Source organism: Ovis aries, chromosome 15 (genome assembly GCF_016772045.2).
Source record: "Ovis aries strain OAR_USU_Benz2616 breed Rambouillet chromosome 15, ARS-UI_Ramb_v3.0, whole genome shotgun sequence".
In the NCBI taxonomy this organism is placed as follows: Eukaryota; Metazoa; Chordata; class Mammalia; order Artiodactyla; family Bovidae; genus Ovis; species Ovis aries.
In genome coordinates this window covers 35,880,815-35,901,635 of record NC_056068.1, presented here as the reverse complement: position 1 = coordinate 35,901,635, position 20,821 = coordinate 35,880,815, and the positions used below count along the sequence as shown (strand labels likewise).

The 20,821-nt window shown below is 36.1% G+C and overlaps 1 protein-coding gene across 50 annotated transcripts in view; it reads right to left on the bottom strand.

Moving 5' to 3' along the window:
- The window catches only part of SOX6 (SRY-box transcription factor 6), a 720,275-nt gene that overhangs the window by 377,241 nt on the left and 322,213 nt on the right, over nt 1–20,821 (bottom strand). For all 50 annotated transcript variants that reach the window (XM_060399843.1, XM_060399842.1, XM_060399858.1 and 47 more), the window contains one exon: nt 5,245–5,452. In XM_060399843.1, coding sequence (XP_060255826.1) covers nt 5,245–5,452 — 208 coding nt within the window. The remainder of the gene's footprint in view (nt 1–5,244; nt 5,453–20,821) is intronic.

Genomic DNA, 20,821 nt, shown 5'->3' with positions numbered 1-20,821 from the left:
ACCCCAACTGAAGGATTTTTATCTTAGAAGCATTTAAACCTGAATCTATTAATCAAAGTCTTTCTGCATATTATATCCACCAATATCAGCAGTTTTAAAATGTAGATTTTGATATTCATTCTATCCATCCATTTTTCCATGTATCTGCACACATATCTATCTACCTGCCAATGTATCTATCTATGGCAGAAAAAAAATCAGGGTTAAATTTACAAGAAAATAGAAACCTTGCCTATTTTCCCACAAATCTTACTTTCAGAGGAAGCACTTCAGACACAACACCTTGGTTCATCAGTGCTTTAGCAATCCAGTCAAATCACTGCTCTGGAGAGGATATTTCTTGAGAGATTGGCACATAAAATAGTGCCAATTATTCTTACAGGTTATTCACCTGTAAGAGAATAACTTCCCTATTATTCTTTGGAGAGTTTTTGTTTTATCATGTAGATATTGTTTTAAAATAGACCACAATAAATAAACTTTTTCTAGATCGGTTCCTGCATATGAGGGGATGTGAGGGGGGAGGGTATTTAGTCTGATAGAGTCAAAACATTTTCCAGGACTAGAGTGACTCAGGAAGGTCATTCATTATGTCAGTCACACAAGCTTGCCACTCATGAAGCATGGCCTTCAAACCAGGAAGTAGAAATGAGGAAGAGGTGAGTAATGCATCTGAAAGCTTTTATATGTCCCATGGGATAAGCAATGTCCCAAAAAGGAGATGGGGCTTTAAAAAGTCCAAGTCAGGCAAATATTGGTGGAGCTATTATACTTCCTTGGAACTACAATATAATTATTACAAAATTATAAATCTATCAAAGCTTATTAATGACCTTTACTATAATTATTTCTATTCTCCCATCCTACTGTTCTGTTCCATTGCTCCAAGCAAGTAGTTAAAATTAGGGATCAAACTCAAAATAAAAAATAGGAATCCTCATTACTCCAATCTCCAAAACATTTTGTTTTACTTTTCTCATTAACTGTAGTTCCATCCTACTACTCACTCTAAGCTACCTTTAAACAACTCCTCTTTATTGATATCCTCACTTTAAATGTTGAGTCCTAATAATTCTATCTCCTATTATCTTTTCCATATGCACCCCTTTTTCCTCTCTTGTTTCTGCTGCCTTAGTTCAGGCCCTCATTATCTCTAGCCTGAAACAATTTCTTTAATGTCTCTCTGTACTCCCATACATCTAACACAGTGCTCCCAGATTAACTTTCTTAGAGGAAAGCTCTACTCCATCAATTTATTGTGCTAAAAAATAGTCAATAGTTCCTCCATAACCTTCAGTATAAAGTTCAAATTTCTAAACCAAGAATTAAAGGGCCTCTGTGATGAACAGAACCTACCTATTCAGTTTTACATTGCATATGCATCTTCATATACTTTAAAGTAGATCTTGAACTCTCTGCTGTTTTAAAGCGCTTTGCCTGTTCCTTTTGACTGAAATGCCCCTCCCCTCCATTTCTGCCTGTATACTTTCTTTCATTCTCCAACCGGTTACAACCCACTTTTCCTAGAGAACCTTTCCATGGTTTCCTAGGCAAGCATAATCTATATTGTAAACTCCTATAACATTTTATCCACATAGCACTCATGGAACTTTAAACAACATATTAAACAACATTGAACTAGGGTTCATTTTGTCTGTGTTTTATACCTTTTACTAGGATATAAACTCTTTAAATTTAGAGACCTTTGCTTTACTCATGATAGGTATGCAATATCATGTAGCATAGTGGTTCTCTACCTAGGTTCCGCAGACCCCAAGAATCTGTCCCTAGAATTCAGGAAGTCTGCAAATTTGGATGGAAAAAAAATATATTTTTCACCAATATTTTTAACTGAAACTGATTTCTTTAAATTATCAAAGCAGGCAACAAAGAATAAATTCACAGTATCTGTGAGATTATAATCAATAGAATAACAATATATAGATTACATTGTACTTGAAGATTATCTCAAAATACCTTTTATGCTTATCACTACTTCAAAAGTATATTTTTAGTCCTTCCACTCGATCTTGTGTTTAATCCATTAGTAAAATAGTACTTCCTGCCATATCACAAAATTTTTAAATTAACATTTTAATATAATTCATTTTCTCTATAATTCCATGAATTTTACTTTATGCATTTAAAATAAGGATAGACTTGTAGGCATCATCAACCCTCCAAAGGGATCCACAGCCAAAAAAAGAAAGCAACATGGTAAGAATCCCTCAGTTTTAATGTAGCACCTTGCATAATAAGAAAAAAAACTTGTAGAAAAATAATCATGATACTATGAAGCTCTTGATTAGGGCTATTAAAAATATGCCATGAACTATAGAATACTAAATAAGCATATTTAGTTCATAAAAATTCATAGTCTTGGAAGAAAAAGACCAATCACCTCTCCTCTACAATAACCTTTAAAGATAGCAATTAAGATTTCTGCATACCTCCAAAGGTAATTTATTGCCTTCCAAAGAAAGTTTTCCATACCTGGACAGCTACACTGTCAGATAATTGGTCCTATTATCAAGTAAAATATGTGATATATAATATTATATGATAATATTACTAGCTCCTCCAATTATTCTTCTTATTATATTACTGTATCTATTCTAATATTGATTGTTCTCTGAGAATATTCCAATGCTTCTGAATTCCTCTTAAAGTGTAGTAATTCTCACCTTAACACAATACTTGAGATGCATTCTATTGAGCAAGAAGTTTGGTGAGACTGAGGCCTCTTGAATCTTACATACTGGAATTCTAGGTATGTAATTACATACATTAATTCTGTAATGCTGACTAGGATAGCACTGTCAATTTTTTGGCAATATTCACCATACTGACTCCATTGCTCTATCACCTAAAACTCATACGAGGTGTTTTTTTTTTTAATCGTGTGTCTGCTATTTAAATTTTCTCCAGTAATTACTTGCGCAGATAGGAATTTTGGTCAAAGCCTCTGGACTTGACAGTAACATCTATTAAGTTTTATCTTGATGTGTTAAAGTTTATATTTTGGGTTTTTCAAAAACTTTCAAGTTTTTGTTTCTTTCATACATTATATTCAGCATTTCTCCTAGATTTTTGGAATCTGTAGGTTTGATGAGCACACTTTTTATCATTTCATATTTGTACTTAGTGGACTAAATATGTTGATATGCACTAAAAATGTCTGAATTTCTGATGCCTAAAATATATGTACTTTAGAAAACAAAGCTCTGTAATATACATAAAAAACATTCTTTACTAATAGGAATATAATGATAAAGGACTCTTAAATGAGAGGTCTCATATTGAAAGTGCCATTCTTAAATCAAATCTATAACACACAGTAATGAAGAGGAAAAGTAAACTAATCATTACTTACAAGAGAAGAATGAGTTTAAATTCCCTAACAGTCTAGACCCTTCCCCCTAAAATATCATCACAAATCAATTTCTTTATTTTTACATAACAGAACCCTCTAAAGTATGTTGAAAAGTACTTTCTTATAGAACTAAAACCGTCTTTTTGATGAATCACAAAAGTAATCAAGCAATCTCATTTATTCAGAGTTTATCGACCCGGCAACCTCAGTTATTCTAGAACATAGGCATGAATGAGAAGTATAAAGTCTCTGAAGAGCCAGAAGAGTCAGTACAGAGTCTATGAACTGAAGAGTATGTGTATTGCCCAGAATCTCTCAGCAACTCACCCAGAAATGTGCATTCATATTTTAAATAGTGTCTAGAGTGTTATGATCATCTAATTAAATAACTGAAAGATAAATATAAGAGGCAAATTAGAAATTATTCACAACTAAGTAAAGTTATAGCCTGAAACCTGATATTAAAGGAAGAGAAACCAACACACACACACACACACACACACACACACACACACACACGCGCGCGCGCGCGCACGCGCATGCACGTGCATGCCAAAAAGGGTATCTAAATCAAGCACACAGAGGAACTCCAAAGTTTCATAATTGCAGAGAAATAACTGTAAAGCAACTGTCCTAATCATCTCAATGATCTCTGGGGGCATCATTACATTATAGCATGGTAAAGTAATTGACATTTATAATACAACAATCATCATAATACCTCAAATGACCCATATTAATTATTATAGTTAATTCTCAAAATGTTTAAGAAGTCAGGTTACTACCATACAAAATTTTAAATTTTGTGGTTCAGGGAGATTGAAAAATTTACCCAGGGTCACATGATTGTTAGACAGGAATTGGAGTTTATAGTCTACTGCCTCATGACCCTGAGTCATCAAAAAAAATTTACATTTTGCACCATATAATCTAGTTAGTAAGCCTGGGAAACATAATACATTTCAGAAACTTCCATCAGGATTGCTGATGTTGTGAACAGGTAACAAAAATTAATCTGAAATTCTTAAATTTTTGAGTCTTTTATGGAATAAAATTAAGTTACATGAAAAATTCCCTTATATCAAATACCCATTTCCTTACAGTACCACAGAGGTTTAAATTTAACTTACATATAAGTAGTGATTCAGAGCCATTAATTACTCTATATTTTAAAGTCTAAAATCTGTACATAAAAAATGAAAGAACATACATAGGATAGCAATCACTTACAGTTGATTCATTTAAACATATTATTATAGAGTCTCCTTTCATCTACTTTTTAGGACCTAAGTTAACCTAAGCGGACTCTTGTAGAGAGAGGAGAGAAGGTGGATGTCTCAGTAGATGTCATGTGTCACAGAATTCTCTCCTTGAACACTGTTTTATCAATATTAGAAACCCTTAACTCTCAATTCTACAACATTTGAAGGTAAAATAATAATATTTATAAGTTTATAATATTTGTAAAAATAAGGATAAATAAATTAGGCTTTTTTTTCTTTTTAAACAGTTGATATTTTCATAATAAAATACTATCCATTAAAAGGAAATACAGGAAGAAAAAATGAAAAATAGTGTTGCAGCTGAGAAAATACCTATACTACCTTTTTCCAGAGCAAGGCTTATAGTCAGTTTAAAACCTTGATTTGTTATTATAAGAATCAAGTAAAATGCACAGAGTTGTAGAAAAATGGAACTATCTGCCTAACACTTCTAATGGATCACAATCTGCCATCACCATGGTAACCTCTGAATAACTTTTTCCTTGCTAGTGCCAATTATGCACTTCTCTGGCCCTTGAAATCCCACTCATTTTTTTTTAAGCTGGAATCTTTAAAAGAATAAAGCCCAACAGTGAAGTCCACACATACCCTCTTGTTCAGTCCGAGTCATTTCCTCAAGCTTCTTCTGTTTCAGTGTGTCCACCACATCGGCAAGGCTCCCTTTGCGGCGTTCTGGGGTTCCAAAAGTAACACTGGTCATTATCTCGCGGTCCCGACTCCCTTCGTCAGGCTTGTGTGGTGAGGTAGAGGTATTTCGGAAGGAATATAGGGAACATAACTTATTATTCTCTGACTCCTAGAAAAAAATAAAATAAAAATCATTAGAACATGTTTCTTTGTATATCATTGGAGAAAAATATCAAACCCAGAATGAGAGTATATGAAGTTGAGATGGACAGATAAAATACATTAATTATCTCTGTTTAAAAAAAAAATACATTATAGAAGTAATTATCAAAGGAACTGACCTGAAATTACAGATTCAAACTGTTTTCTTTTTAACTAAAAAACAGTAAAAGTGGTATAAAGACTTAATTTTAAAATGAACACTTCAGCTTCTTACTCATTTATACCTTTCGTTTAAGATAGTTCAGATTTAATCATTAATTATAAGAATGGCAAAGCTTTTCTTGTAATTGACACTTACATTAGCAAACCTCTTCCCACAGCCTAAAAAACATATACAACAACAACAAAAACTCATTATCCCTAAATTTAGAATAATAGAGAAATTGGCTCCATTATTAATTGTTTACCAGAAAATATATAAAATATCTAAATCAGTGCCAGAAAGTTAGACAACCTGAATATTTCTGTGGACTGTGTTTTGAGAAAAAAATTGTTTTCTTTCTTCTTATACATGGTTGGATGGCATCACCGACTCAATGGACATGAGTTTGAGCAAGCTCCGGGAAATGGCAAAGGACAGGGAAGTCTGGTGTGCTGCAGTCCAAGGGGTAGCAAAGAGTTGGCGACTGAGCGACTCAACACCAAATACATCTGTCATAGTCACAGAAACCTTTTCTATTCCTTATCCTTACCACTGACACTTTAGCACACAGTCACACACATTTCTCCTGTGGCACTTAAAAATGATTTGTTTTTACATTTTTTTTTAAACAAGAGGACTAGTTTGTTATAGAAACACACAAGAATTATCTCATATTACATAGAAGCTGGCTAATTGGTCAGATAGTTAGGTCCCTCTTAAGAAGAAAAGGCAAATCTTAGAGGGAAAATAATAAACACCTAAAAGATTGTAAAAGGAAAATGCATCAGAACTGAGAGCATGAAGCAACCATTATTGGCCATACCCCACTAGTAGTCTTGCATTCACCTTGTCTGTCTGTGTATGGGAACTTTCTCTCCCAATAAAAAATTTGTATGAAATAAATAAAGCATCTAGACTTTGTGATTCTTGTCAGTTTAAAAATCTTAATTGCTCCTATATCTCTACCCTTCTTCACACACATGAAAAAAGCCCAGTAGGCATCAAGAGCTAGAGGAAGAGCATGGGATAAAAGCTGGAGTTAAAAAAAAAAAAAAAAAGGTACAGAATTAATCACTGGTAGGAAAGGGAGTGTAAAGGAAAATGGGAGTATAGAGAAGTACATTTCCATATAATAAGATAACTACACTCAATAAATGCTAGGTATTTAGGTATTATTGTCATTGCATATAAGGAAGGAGCAAAACTAATTTCCACAGCTATTGGCAGCATATAATGAGGTAACATTTATAAAGTAACTAGGCACAGATCTGAACCTAGAGCAGGTGGTGCTTAGTAAACAGTAGGTACCAGTATTCTGAGGGAAGAAACAGATCTAAGGATGGAGCCAAGGAAGTTCTTCCCACTCTGGACCTAAGTAATTGCTTAGTAAAAAAAAAAAATATATATATATGTCCTGAACTAAATTGAGTATTGTAAAGTCTGTGAATATACTAAAGACCGCTGAATTGCACACATTTAAATAAGGAAATTGTATAGTATGCTTATTATATCTCAATAAAGCTGTTCTAAATTACTATGAGACTAATCTTAATTTTTTCCACTATTCCACTGCTAAAAGCACCTAGCACAGAGCAGTTGTTCATTACATTTACACTGAAATACACTGAAAAGGATAAAACTAATGTACAGGAGAGCTCCTCTTTACATTGTTCCCAGATCTTTTCTTTCCCAGGAAACATGTTGTATTTAATGCTTACAATAACCATGGAGTGATGCAGAGGAATCCTTTCTTTTAGATGTCAGTCATGGTTAGTACACAGTTCCTTGGAGTGGCCAGTTCACTCTCAACTTTGTGAACACAAACACTCAAGAGATTTTCTGGGCTTCCCTGGTGGCTCAGATGGTAAAGTTCTGCCCGTAATGCAGGAGACCTGGGGTTCAATCCCTGGGTTGGGAAGATCCTCTGGAGGAGGGCATGAAAACCCACTCCAGTGTTCTTGCTTGGAGAATCCCCATGGACAGAGGACCCTGGTGGGCTGCAGTCTATGGGGTCGCAAAGAGTCGGACACAACTGAGAGACTAAGCACATATGTTTGCCAAAGCCAATTTCAGCTCTTAATAGAGCTCCTAGTAGAAACGTTACCAAGGCTTTTTGAAATCAATAAACATGCTTCAATCACCTTCATTTCTCATATTACTGCCTATAAATAAAAAACAAACTCTATCTCAACCTAAAGGGTTGAAGATCAACTCAAAACAACAGTTACATGGAAGTGGTTACCTACAAATGACTCACCGTTGACCATAATAAAGAGGATTTTTCCCGTCACTCCCACGTTGAAAGGTACTAGCAGTGTCTTAGCAGTACTAGCAGCCTGAGTTACAGTAGTCCTTAGAAAACTTAGGCTCCATACACTACCATTTTTTCTCTCAGAACTAATTTTAGTCTAATTTACTCATGTCACTTACTTGTTGGATAGGCTATGTTCCTTGCTTTTTACTCATGAGAATGCAGTCACCATCATCCACCGCAGACAACAATGATGGGTTCCCTCACCAACGACCCATATTGTCCTCAGCCCCATAATCTGTGCAATGTAGCTCAATACCACCAAGAAGAAGATAAGAAGCTAGAAAGTCATGTTTTCTCCAAGAAAGCAACAATAACTACTTACAACATGGCACAAAGGCACCAATACCAGCAAAAGATAAAATCATAAATTACTTAAGTTGTATAAGTTATTTTACACTATCCTTAGGAACAAAGAAAAGGGGCAAAATTGACCATTTATGGTCTTTAATTTTTAATTTTCTAAAACTTAAAACATATGGTCCTCTCATGAATGAAGGCCTATAGTCAATTCATCAGAATAAAAGGGCACATGAATCCAAACACTTTCAAAGAAGAGATTTGTTGTTGCTGTCATTGTTTTAGTCACTAAGCCTTATCTGACTCTTTTATGGCCCCATGGACTGTAGCTTTCCAGGATCCTCTGTTCATGGAATTTTCCAGGCAAGAATACTGGAGTGGGTTGCCTTTCCTTCTCCAGGGGATCTTCGTGACCCAGGGGCTGAACCCATGCCTCTTGCATTGGCAGGCGGCTTTTTTATCACTGAGCCTCCTGAGAAGCCCAATGAAGAGAGTACTGTTAGATAAGAAGGCAATATTGGGCTTCCCAGGTGGCACAGTGGCAAAGAATCTGCCTGCAAATGCAGGAGACGTGGGTTAGATCTCTGGGTCAGGAAGATACCCTGGAAAAGGAAATGGCAAACCACTCCAATATTTTTGCCTGGAAAATTCCATGAATAGAGGAGTCTGGCAGGTTACAGTCTATGGGGTCACAAAGATACATGACTGAGCATGCATGCACAAAAGGCAAAAAAGGCAAATCAGAAAAAGAAACTTGACAAAGGATCACTAATTTGTGTTCTAGGGAGGTAGGTAATTTTTAAGTAAGTTTTCTCATAGGAAAAAAAAAAAAAAGGTTAACCTAGTCTTTAATTTCCTATAAATGAAATAGGTCCTATGAACTACCAACTGAGACAAGATGCCCAATGACCACATCTATCAAGTTTTGATGCATGTTACTGCAGCACGGCTTATCTGAGTAAAGCAGTTCTTCTCAAACTTTAACATACAGTATTCCCTGGCAAGTACGTGAAAATACAGACTCCCTTACCTCCTGCCATACCCCCAAAGAGTGGTGCCCAGGAATATGAAATATAAAAAACATCCCAAGTGATTCTGATGCACAGGTCCTCTCATTCTGACGCATCCTACTTTCAGAAACACTGATTCCCTATAGAAGGCAATCAAATGAATGCACTTTGCCTTAATGTTACAATGTGGATATGATTACGAACATTTTTAAGAAGCCTGGTTAGTTGTGATTTAAAAAAAATAACACAAAGGAGATTACGTCTCTTCTTTTGATCTTTCATATGAAAACAACCAATGTATAACATAGCTAAACACATGAACATCACAAAAAGAAGAGTGTACAGGGCACTAAGTATTAGCTCATTCAAAGAAAACTTACATTTGTTTTCTCTTAGCCCCTAACCTTACTGACCTCATCAAACTTAACACAGTGAATAAAATTTCAAAATATTATTTAAAAGGAACCTAGTACCAATACAAGGGCTAAAGCAGTGTTGGTTAAGATTATCTAAAGCATTTCACTGGAAATTAATTAAACACAGTACAAAAATTATATGTAGATGACTGAAAAAGTATACAGTAGTATTAAAATAGTTATTAGGCAAATTTTCTAGAATATATGAGCAATTTTCACAAATTAAGAATATGTAAAGATATTTTCATATATGAAGGGATAGAGAAGTCAATATTAAAAACAAAACGTGTGAAGTGACGGATGTTAAGTAAACTTATTTTGGCATGTTAGTGAGAAACACCAATATATTTTTTCAGAAAAAATTATGTACAGAAGACAGAATTTCCAACAAAATGTTAATGGTCCTGAGTCTTGAAATAATGTGCTGTGCTCAGTCATGTCCAACTCTGTGACTCGACAGACTGTAGCCCTCCAGGCTCCTCTGTCCATGGGATTTTCCCAGCAAGAATATTAGAATAGGTTGCCATTTCTTCCTCTAGGGGATCTTCCCAACCCAGGGACTGACCTGCATCTCCTGCATTGCAGGTGTATTCTTTACCGCTGAGCCACTGGGGAAGTCCCTTGAAATAATAAGTAGTTTTATATTTTCTTTTTGAAATTACATATATTTTGCAAATGTTCTATCATCAATAAGACTTTTAATCAGAAAGCAAATATTATTAATATGTTCAAGGTTGAATATGAATAACAAAAAATGTTGTCTAAGTAATTTATTTACAAAGGAGGAGGCACCAAATGGAGAAAAAGATATAGTGTTTAGTATATAACTTCAATTTTGTTACATGCATGCATAAGAATAAATGTGGTCACACACAAAAAAAACTTGGAAGATATATACTGAAATATTTATAGTGACTTCTAAATGGTGATAATTTAGACATTATTGGTAATATTTCTTTCTTTTTGCTTATCTGTGTTATATCATTAATGAATATATTGCATATGCAATAAAGAAGAACAATATCATTTTATAAAGAGATGCTTAGAGGAAATATAAAAGGAATTTTAGAGAATTGGGTTTGGCCATCTTGAAGATGTCCATAGAGTTAATACATTATAGTTTCCCAGTATTGAAACCAGAAAAAACAATCAAGCTTTCTTTGTCTGGGCATTTCTGCAGCCGAGGGCTCTCAAACAGTATTTTCTAATAACTAATTATTTAAAAGGGAATCCCTAATCAACTAAAATCTAGATTTGTCATGATTATCAACCACAGTTTCCTGTTTGCCCTCAAAAGATACACAAAATCAATCTACTTCCTGTTCTATGTTAAAGTTGTTCAAAATATCTTAAAGGAGAAATTAAGCTAATAGTCCTTTTTTTAGATGAAACTCCTTCAGTTTCAACACCTATTTCCCATTTGACATGGTTTCCTGACCCTTCATCACTCTCCTCTGATATACTCCAGTCTCTAGATGTTATTCTAAAAATGTGTTGCCAAGAACTGTGTACTGAATTTCTACATCTTTGTTTTTAGCAAGAAGAAAAGTAACAGTCAGAAGGTTATGTGGTTTTCCCCATGTCACACAGGTAGGACTGGCAGAGCTGAATCCTAAATGTAGGTTTTCTGACACCCAATTCAGTGATTTTCCATTCCACAGAACTATACTAAAATCACTCAAGAGTAAAAGATGCCATAAATTCAGTAACACCTACCTTCTAAATCCTTTCTTGCCTTACATTTTCAGACATGAGCTTTACATACTTTTGAGACAGAAATTCCAGTTATTAACCCAAATTCCAAAATTTCCAAGATACCCTACCTTAGTTATCTATTGTATAAAAATGATCCTAAAACTTAATGCTTAAAACAACTATAATGATTTATAATGATTTCTACAGGTCAGGAAGTCAGGAGTATCTGGGCTGGGTGGTTTTGTGTCAAGGTCTCTTGTGAGGTTAACATTAAGTTAGTGGCTACGACTGTAAGCTCAAAGGCTTCTATATTCACAAAGTGAACACTTCAAGAGCTTGGGGTTGGAAACTGGGGTTCCTTGGACATCTTCCTCTATGTGATCTCTCCACATGATCATTTCTCTTCAGCATATTGGCCTCAGAATAGCTGGACTTCTTATATGGTAGTTCAGGCCTCCAAAGGTGTATGTCCTCAAAAGAGCCAGAATAAAATTATATCACTGTTTCTAACCTAGTTTGCGAAGTCATGCCCTATAACTGTCAATGCAATCTATTCAACAGTAAGTTACCACTGCTGATCCACAGTCAAGAGGATGGAAGTTAGACTATGCCTTTTCATAGAATGGAGTTATAATATCCTCAAATAGCTGATGTGAGAAATGAATAATGAAAAAAGCACTTAGGGAAGTATCTATCATCTAAGTACTCAGTAAATGATACCTACTCTTATTATTGAAATGCCCTTTGTCCAGTTATCTTTGGTTTCAATTTTTAATTCTGAAAATAGTCATGATAATCACTGGCACCAGTTTTAGGTTTTTATTTATACTCATTCAACTAAGTGGAATAATAAATACTGAGCTGTTACTCTTTTTTTTTCTTATCTATTCATTCATTACTTTTATTTTTTTAATTTTTATTTTACTTTATTTCACTTTACAATACTGTATTGGTTTTGCCATACATCAACATGAATCCACCACAGGTGTACACGTGTTCCCCATCTGGAAACCCCCTCCCACCTCCCTCTCCATACCATCTCTCTGGGTCATCCCCGTGCACCAGCCCCAAGCATCTTGTATCCTGCATTGAACCTAGGCTGGCGATTCGTTTCTTATATGACATTATACATGTTTCAATGCCATTCTCCCAAATCATCCCACCCTCTCACTCTCTCACAGAGTCCGAAAGACTGTTCTATACATCAGTGTCTCTTTTGCTGTCACACATACAGGGTTATTGTTACCATCTTTCTAAATTCTATATATATGTGTTAGTATACTGTATTGGTGTTTTTCTTTCTGGCTTACTTCACTCTGTATAATCGCCTCCAGTTTCATCCACATCATTAGAACAGATTCAAATGTATTCTTTTTAATGGCTGAGTAATACTCCACTGTGTATATGTACCGCAGCTTTCTTATCCATTCATCTGCTGATGGACATCTAGGTTGCTTCCATGTCCTGGCTATTATAAACAGTGCTGCAATGAACATTGGGGTACATGTGTCTCTTTCAATTCTGGTTTCCTCGGAGTGTATGCCCAGCATCATAAGGCAGTTCTATTTTCAGTTTTTTAAGGAATCTCCACACTGTTCTCCATAGTGGCTGTACTAGTTTGTATTCCCACCAATAGTGTAACAGGGTTCCCTTTCCTCCACACCCTCTCCAGCATTTATTGCTTGTAGACTTTTGGGTCGCAGCCATTCTGACTGGTGTGAAATGGTACCTCATTGTGGTTTTGATTTGCATTTCTCTGATAATGAGTGATGTTGAGCATCTTTTCATCTGTTTGTTAGCCATCTGTATGTCTTCCATGGAGAAATGTCTATTTAGTTCTTTGGCCCATTTTTTGATTGGGTCATTTATTTTTTCTGGAATTGAGCTGCAGGAGTTGCTTGTATATTTTTGAGATTAGTTGTCTGTCAGTTGCTTCACTTGCTATTATATTCTCCCATTCCGAAGGCTGTCTTTTCACCTTGCTTATAGTTTCCTTTGTTGTGCAGAAGCTCTTAATTTTAATTAGATCCCATTTGTTTATTTTTGCTTTTATTTCCAGTATTCTGGGAGATGGATCATAGAGGATCCTGCTGTGATTTATGTCGGAGAGTGCTTTGCCTATGTTCTCCTCTAAGAGTTTTATAGTTTCTGGTCTTATGTTTAGATCTTTAATCCATTTTGAGTTTATTTTCATGTACGGTGTTAGAAAGTGTTCTAGTTTCATTCTTTTACAAGTGGTTGACCAGTTTTCCCAGCACCACTTGTAAAAGAGATTGTCTTTAATCTGTTGTATATTCTTGCCTCCTTTGTCGAAGATAAGGTGTCCATAGGTGAGTGGATTTATCTCTGGGATTTCTATTTTGTTCCATTGATCTATATTTCTGTCTTTGTGCCAGTACCATACTGTCTTGATGACTGTGGCTTTGTAGTAGAGCCTGAAGTCAGGCAGGTTGATTCCTCCAGTTCCATTCTTATTTCTCAAGATTGCTTTGGCTATTCTCAGTTTTTTGTATTTCCATACAAACTGTGAAATTATTTGTTCTAGTTCTGTGAAAAATACCGCTGGTAGCTTGATAGGGATTGCACTGAATCTGTAGATTGCTCTGGGTAGTATACTCACTTTCACTGTATTGATTCTTCGGATCCATGAACATTGGTATATTTCTCCATCTATTAGTGTCCTCTTTGATTTCTTTTTTTTTTTTTTCTCTTTGATTTCTTTCACCAGTGTTTTATAGTTTTCTATATATAGGTCTTCTGTTTCTTTAGGTAGATATATTCCTAAGTATTTTATTCTTTTCATTGCAATGGTGAATGGAATTGTTTCCTTAATTTCTTTTTCTACTTTCTCATTATTAGTGTATAGGAATGCAAGGGATTTCTGTGTGTTAGTTTTATATCCTGCAGCTTTACTATATTCATTGATTAGCTCTAGTAATTTTCTGGTGGAGTCTTTAGGGTTTTCTATGTAGAGGATCGTGTCATCTGCAAACAGTGAGAGTTTTACTTCTTCTTTTCCAATTTGGATTCCTTTTATTTCTTTTAGGCTCTGATTGCTGTGGCCAAAACTTCCAGAACTATGTTGAATAGTAGTGGTGAACATGGGCACCCTTGTCTTGTTCCTGACTTTAGGGGAAATGCTTTCAATTTTTCACCATTGAGGATGATGTTTGCTGTGGGTTTGTCATAGATAGCTTTGATTATGTTGAGGTATGTTCCTTCTATTCCTGCTTTCTGGAGAGTCTTTATCATAAATGGATGTTGAATTCTGTCAAAGGCTTTCACTGCATCTATTGAGATAACCATATGGCTTTTATTTTTCAATTTGTTAATGTGGTGAATTACATTGATTGATTTGCGAATATTGAAGAATCCTTGCATCCCTGGGATAAAGCCCACTTGGTCATGGTGTATGATCTTTTTAATGTGTTGTTGGATTCTGATTGCTAGAATTTTGTTAAGGATTTTGGCATCTATGTTCATCAGTGATATTGGCCTGTAGTTTTCTTTTTTGTGGCATCTTTGTCATTCTCTAGACAGGAAACACAAAAAGGGTACATAAACCAGAACCCAAAACAATAAAGTAAATGGCAATGGGATCATATGTATCAATAATTACCTTAAACGTAAATGGGTTGAATGTCCCAACCAAAAGACAAAGATTGGCTGAATGGATACAAAAACAAGACCCCTATATATGTTGTCTACAAGAGACCCACCTGAAAACAAGGGACACATACAGACTGAAAGTGAAGGGCTGGAAAAAGATATTCCACGCAAATAGAGACCAAAAGAAAGCAGGAGTAGCAATACTCATATCAGATAAAATAGACTTTAAAACAAAGGCTGTGAAAAGAGACAAAGAGGGACACTACATAATGATCTAAGGATTAATCCAAGCAGAAGATATAACAATTATAAATATATATGCACCCAACATAGGAGCACCACAATATGTAAGACAAATGCTAACAAGTATGAAAGGGGAAATTAACAATAATACAATAATAGTGGGAGACTTTAATACCCCACTCACACCTATGGATAGACCAACTAAACAGAAAATTAACAAGGAAACACAAACTTTAAATGATATAATAGACCAGTTAGACCTAATTGATATCTATAGGACATTTCACCCCCAAACAATGAATTTCACCTTTTTCTCAAGTGCTCATGGAACCTTCTGCAGGATAGATCACATCCTGGGCCATAAATCTAATCTTGGTAAATTCAAAAAAAACTGAAATCATTCCAAGCATCTTTTCTGACCATAATGCAGTAAAATTAGATCTCAATTACAGGAGAAAAACTATTAAAAATTCCAACATATGGAGGCTGAACAACACACTGCTGAATAACCAACAAATCACAGAAGAAAGAAAAAAATCAAAATATGCATAGAAACGAATGAAAATGAAAACACAACAACCCAAAACCTGTGGGACACTGTAAAATCAGTGCTAAGGGGAAAGTTCATAGCAATACATACATACCTCAAGAAACAAGAAAAAAGTCAAATAAATAACCTAACTCTACACCTAAAGAAACCAGAAAAGGAAGAAATGGAGAACCCCAGGGTTAGTAGAAGGAAAGAAATCTTAAAAATTAGGGCAGAAATAAATGCAAAAGAAACAAAAGAGACCATAGCAAGAATCAACAGAGCCAAAAGCTGGTTCTTTGAAAGGATAAATAAAATTGACAAACCATTAGCCAGACTCATCAACAAACAAAGGGAGAAAAATCAAATCAATAAAATTAGAAATGAAAATGGAGAGATTACAACAGACAACACAGAAATACAAAGGATCATAAGAGACTACTATCAGCAATTATATGCCAATAAAATGGACAACTTGGAACAAATGGACAAATTCTTAGAAAAGCACAACTTTCCAAAACTGAACCAGGAAGAAATAGAAAATCTTAACAGACACATCACAAGCACGGAAATTGAAACTGTAATCAGAAATCTTCCAGCAAACAAAAGCCCAGGTCCAGACAGCTTCACAGCTGAATTCTACCAAAAATTTAGAGAAGAGCTAACACCTATCCTAGCCAAACTCTTCCAGAAAACTGCAGAGGAAGGTAAACTTCCAAACTCATTCTATGATACTCTCTATAATATTGATGCTCAAAATCACCTTCTTTATGAAGTCACCCCTTAATTAATTCCACTAAGATCTGGCCCCTCACAAAGCTCAAATAACCTCAACATTTGTAATTAGCTTTATCTAGGGATCAAATCCCACTAAATGTAACTGCATATGGATTATATCCACTCTGTCCAGGAGCAGCTACTGTATGTGTGTGCATGTGCTCAGTCACTTCAGCCATGTTGGGCTGTTTGTGACTCCATGGACTGTAGCTTGCTAGGCTCCTCTCTCTATGGGATTTTCCAGGCAAGAATACTGAAGTGGATTGCCATGCCCTCATCCAGGGGATCTTCCGGACCCTGGGACTGAACTCATGGCTCCTGCATCTCCTGCATTGCAGATGGGTTCTTTACTGCTGAGATATTGGGGAAGTCCCAGCTACAGTATTTTTTGTTGTTCAGTAGCTAAGTCATGTCCCATTCTTAGTGACCCCATGAGCTGGAGTACGCCAGCCTTCCCTGTCCTTCACTATTTCCTGGAGTTTGCTCAAACTCATGTCCATTGAGTTAGACATGCCATCCAATCATTTCATCCTCTGCTATCCCCTTCTCCTCTTGCTTTCAATCTTACCCAGCATCACGGTCTTTTCCAATGAGTCAGCTCTTTGCACCAGGTGATCAAAGAACAGGAGCTTCAGCTTCAGCATCAGTTCTTCCAATGAATATTCAGGGCTGATTTCCTTTAGGATTGACTGGTTTGATATCCTTGCTGTCCAAGGGACTCTCAAGAGTCTTCTCCAGCACCACAGTTTGACAACATCAATTCTTCAGCGCTCAGCCTTCTTTATGGTCTAACTCTCATACCCATACATGACTACTACAAAAACCATAGCTTTGACTATATATGGACCTTAGTTGGCAAAGTGCTGTCTCTGCTTTTTAATATGTTGTCTAGGTTTGTCATAGCTCATCTTCCAAGAAGCAAGCGTCTTTTAATTTCATGGCTGCAGTCACCTTCCATAGTGATATTGAAGCCCAAGAAAATAAAATCTGTCACTGTTTCCACTTTTTCCCATCTACTTGCCATGAAGTAATGGGACCTGCAGGCATGATCTTAACTTCTAGAATGTTGAGTTTCAAGCCAGGTTTTTCATTCTCCTGTTTCACTCTTATCAAGAGGCTCTTTAGTTCCTCTTCACTTTCTGCCATTAGAGTGGTATCATCTGCATATTTGAGGTTGTTGATATTTCCCTCAGCAATCTTGATTCCAGCTTGTAAGTCATTCAACCTGGCATTTCACATGATGTACTCTGCGTATAAGTTAAATAAACAGGATGACAATATACAGCTTTGACATACCTCCTTTCCCAATTTTGAACCAGTCTGTTTCATGTCCGGTTCTAACTGTCACATCTTGGCCTGCATACAGGTTTCTCAGGAGACAGGTGAGGTGGTCTGCTATTATCATCTTAGCCAAAGATCTTAGGATAGTCATTGAAGAAGAAGTAGATGTTTATTTTTTTGGAACTCCCTTGCTTTTTCTATGATCCAACAGATGTTGGCAATTTGATCTCTGGTTCCTCTGCCTTTTCTAAATCCAGCTTGTATATCTGGAAGTTCTCAGTTGATGTCCTGTTGAAGCCTAGCTTGAGGGATTTTGAGTATTACCTGGCTAGTATGTGAAATGAGTGCAACTGTACAGTAGTTTGAACATTCTTTGGCATTGCTTTTCTTTGGAATTGGAGTGAAAACTGACCTTTATCAGTCAGCTACAGTATACTACAGCTCTAATTTAGCTGAGTTTCCAACTGCACCTTAACCAAGAATTGCAAGATGAGAGAAGTGAACTGGGGTTGCAAAAGTCAAATAAGATGTTGGAAATTAAGACAGGCCAATTGATATCGCTCAGTCGTGTCCAACTCTTTGCAACCCCGTGGACTGTAGTCCACCAGGCTCCTCCGTCCATGGGGTTCTCCAAGCAAGAATACTGGAGTGGGTTGCCATTTCCTTCTCCAGGGGATCTTCCCAACCCAGGAATCGAACCCACGTCTCCCGCATTGCAGGCAGATGCCTTAACCTCTGAGTCACCAGGGAAGCCCCATATATACATTACTATGTATAAAACAGAAAACTAATGAGAACCTACTGTATAGCACAGGGAAGTCTACTCAGTGCTCTGTGGTGATATAAATGGGAAGGAAATCCAAAAAAGACAGGATACATGAATAACTGTTTCACTTTGCTGCACAGCAGAAACTAACTCAACATTGTAAAACAACTATACTCCAATTTTAAAAACAGAAAAAAAAAAAAAAAACAGGCATAGACCATAGGACAGAAGTGCAATCTTGCCCCACATAATAGAGTTGAAACCAACACACAGGTAGAAGTGAAGTGATTGCAGTTGGGAGAAATGAATGGGAAATGGCTTCCCTAAAGCAGCAACATGATCAACTTCCCTACCTGCTGCCAATGAAATTGTAGAGACAGAATATTATCTTTTATCCATTCCTCCACCTATTAACAAGGCTGAATTAAGTTTGTTTATTCTTATTGCCTTGCAAGGGTCATTTTTGTCTTGTTTTATTTTCTGTTTTAGTTATATTACCTCTCCAGTTACAACTTTATTCTTATTCTTATTTGCCCTCCCTATAGTAAGATTTAATGAGATATAAAATCATAAATTTGTCCTATTACTCCAGTCTATAGCAAACCTCTTTTTCCTTAGACCTTACCCCAAATCACTTAAAGTCTAAATCCTAAAAAAGTTATTTTGAATACTCTCTTACTGAGACACTCCATGCTTTTCTATGGTGTGAATGCTCCCTACTGCAATCAGTAATAAACCTAATTTGTTCAACTATGGGTATGTTCTTGGTAGTCTTTGACTAAAAGGAATTAAAGGGATACAGTGTCTGCAAAGAAATTAAACATGATAATAAAACCAACTAAAAGTTGCTTCTGTTTGTTTTAAATCACCAAGTACTGGCAAGTCAACCATGTCAGTGATCAATCTTCTCTGCCAGGACAGAGGACTCCACTTTCCTTGGTACTGCACTTATATACTTTAAGTTTCAAATAACTTTTCAAGTTATAGTACATAAATTACATATATGTATACATGTATGTAATTTGTTATGACCAAGCTACAGCCAACCTAGACAGCTTATTAAAAAGCAGAGACATTACTTTACCAACAAAGGTCTGTCTAATCAAAGCTATGGTTTTTCCAGTAGAGAAAAGGAAAGATATAAGCATCTGAATGCAGAGTTCCAAAGAATAGCAGTTAGAGATAAGAAAGCCTTCTTCAGTGATCAATGCAAAGAAATAGAGGAAAACAACAGAATGGGAAAGACTAGAGATCTCTTTAAGAAAATTAGAGATACCAAGGGAACATTTCATGCAAAGATGGGCTAGATAAAGGACAGAAATGGTATGGACCTAACAGAAGCAAAAGATATTAAGAAGAGGTGGCAAGAATACACAGAAGAACTGTACAAAAAGATCTTCACGACCCAGATAATCATGATTGTGTGATCACTAATCTAGAACCAGACATCTTGGAATGTGAAGTGAAGTGGGCCTTAGAAAGCATCACTATGAACAAAGCTAGTGGAGGTGATGGAATTCCAGTTGAGCTGTTTCAAATCCTGAAAGATGATGCTGTGAAAGTGCTGCACTCAATATGCCAGCAAATTTGGAAAACTCAGCAGTGGCCACAGGACTGGAAAAGGTTAGCTTTCATTCCAATTCCAAAGAAAGGAAATGCCAAAGAATGCTCAAACTACTGCACAATTGCACTCATCTCACATGCTAGTAAAGTAATGCTCAAAATTCTCCAAGCCAGGCTTCAGCAATACGTGAATCATGAACTCCCTGATGTTCAAGCTGGTTTTAGAAAAGGCAGAGGAACCAGAGATCAAATTGCCAACATCCGCTGGATCATGGAAAAAGCAAGAGAGTTCCAGAAAAACATCTATTTCTGCTTCATTGACTATGCCAAAGACTTTGACTGTGTGGATCACTATAAACTGTGGAAAATTCTGAAAGAGATGGGAATACGAGACCACCTAACTTGCCTCTTGAGAAATCTGTATGCAGGTCAGGAAGCAACAGTTAGAACTGGACATGGAACAACAGACTGGTTCCAAATAGGAAAAGGAGTACGTCAAGGCTGTATATTGTCACCCTGCTTATTCAACTTCTATGCAGAGTACATCATGAGAAACGCTGGACTGGAAGAAACACAAGCTGGAATCAGGATTGCCGGGAGAAATATCACTATTCTCAGATATGCAGATGACACCACCCTTATGGCAGAAAGTGAAGAGGAGCTGAAAAGCCTCT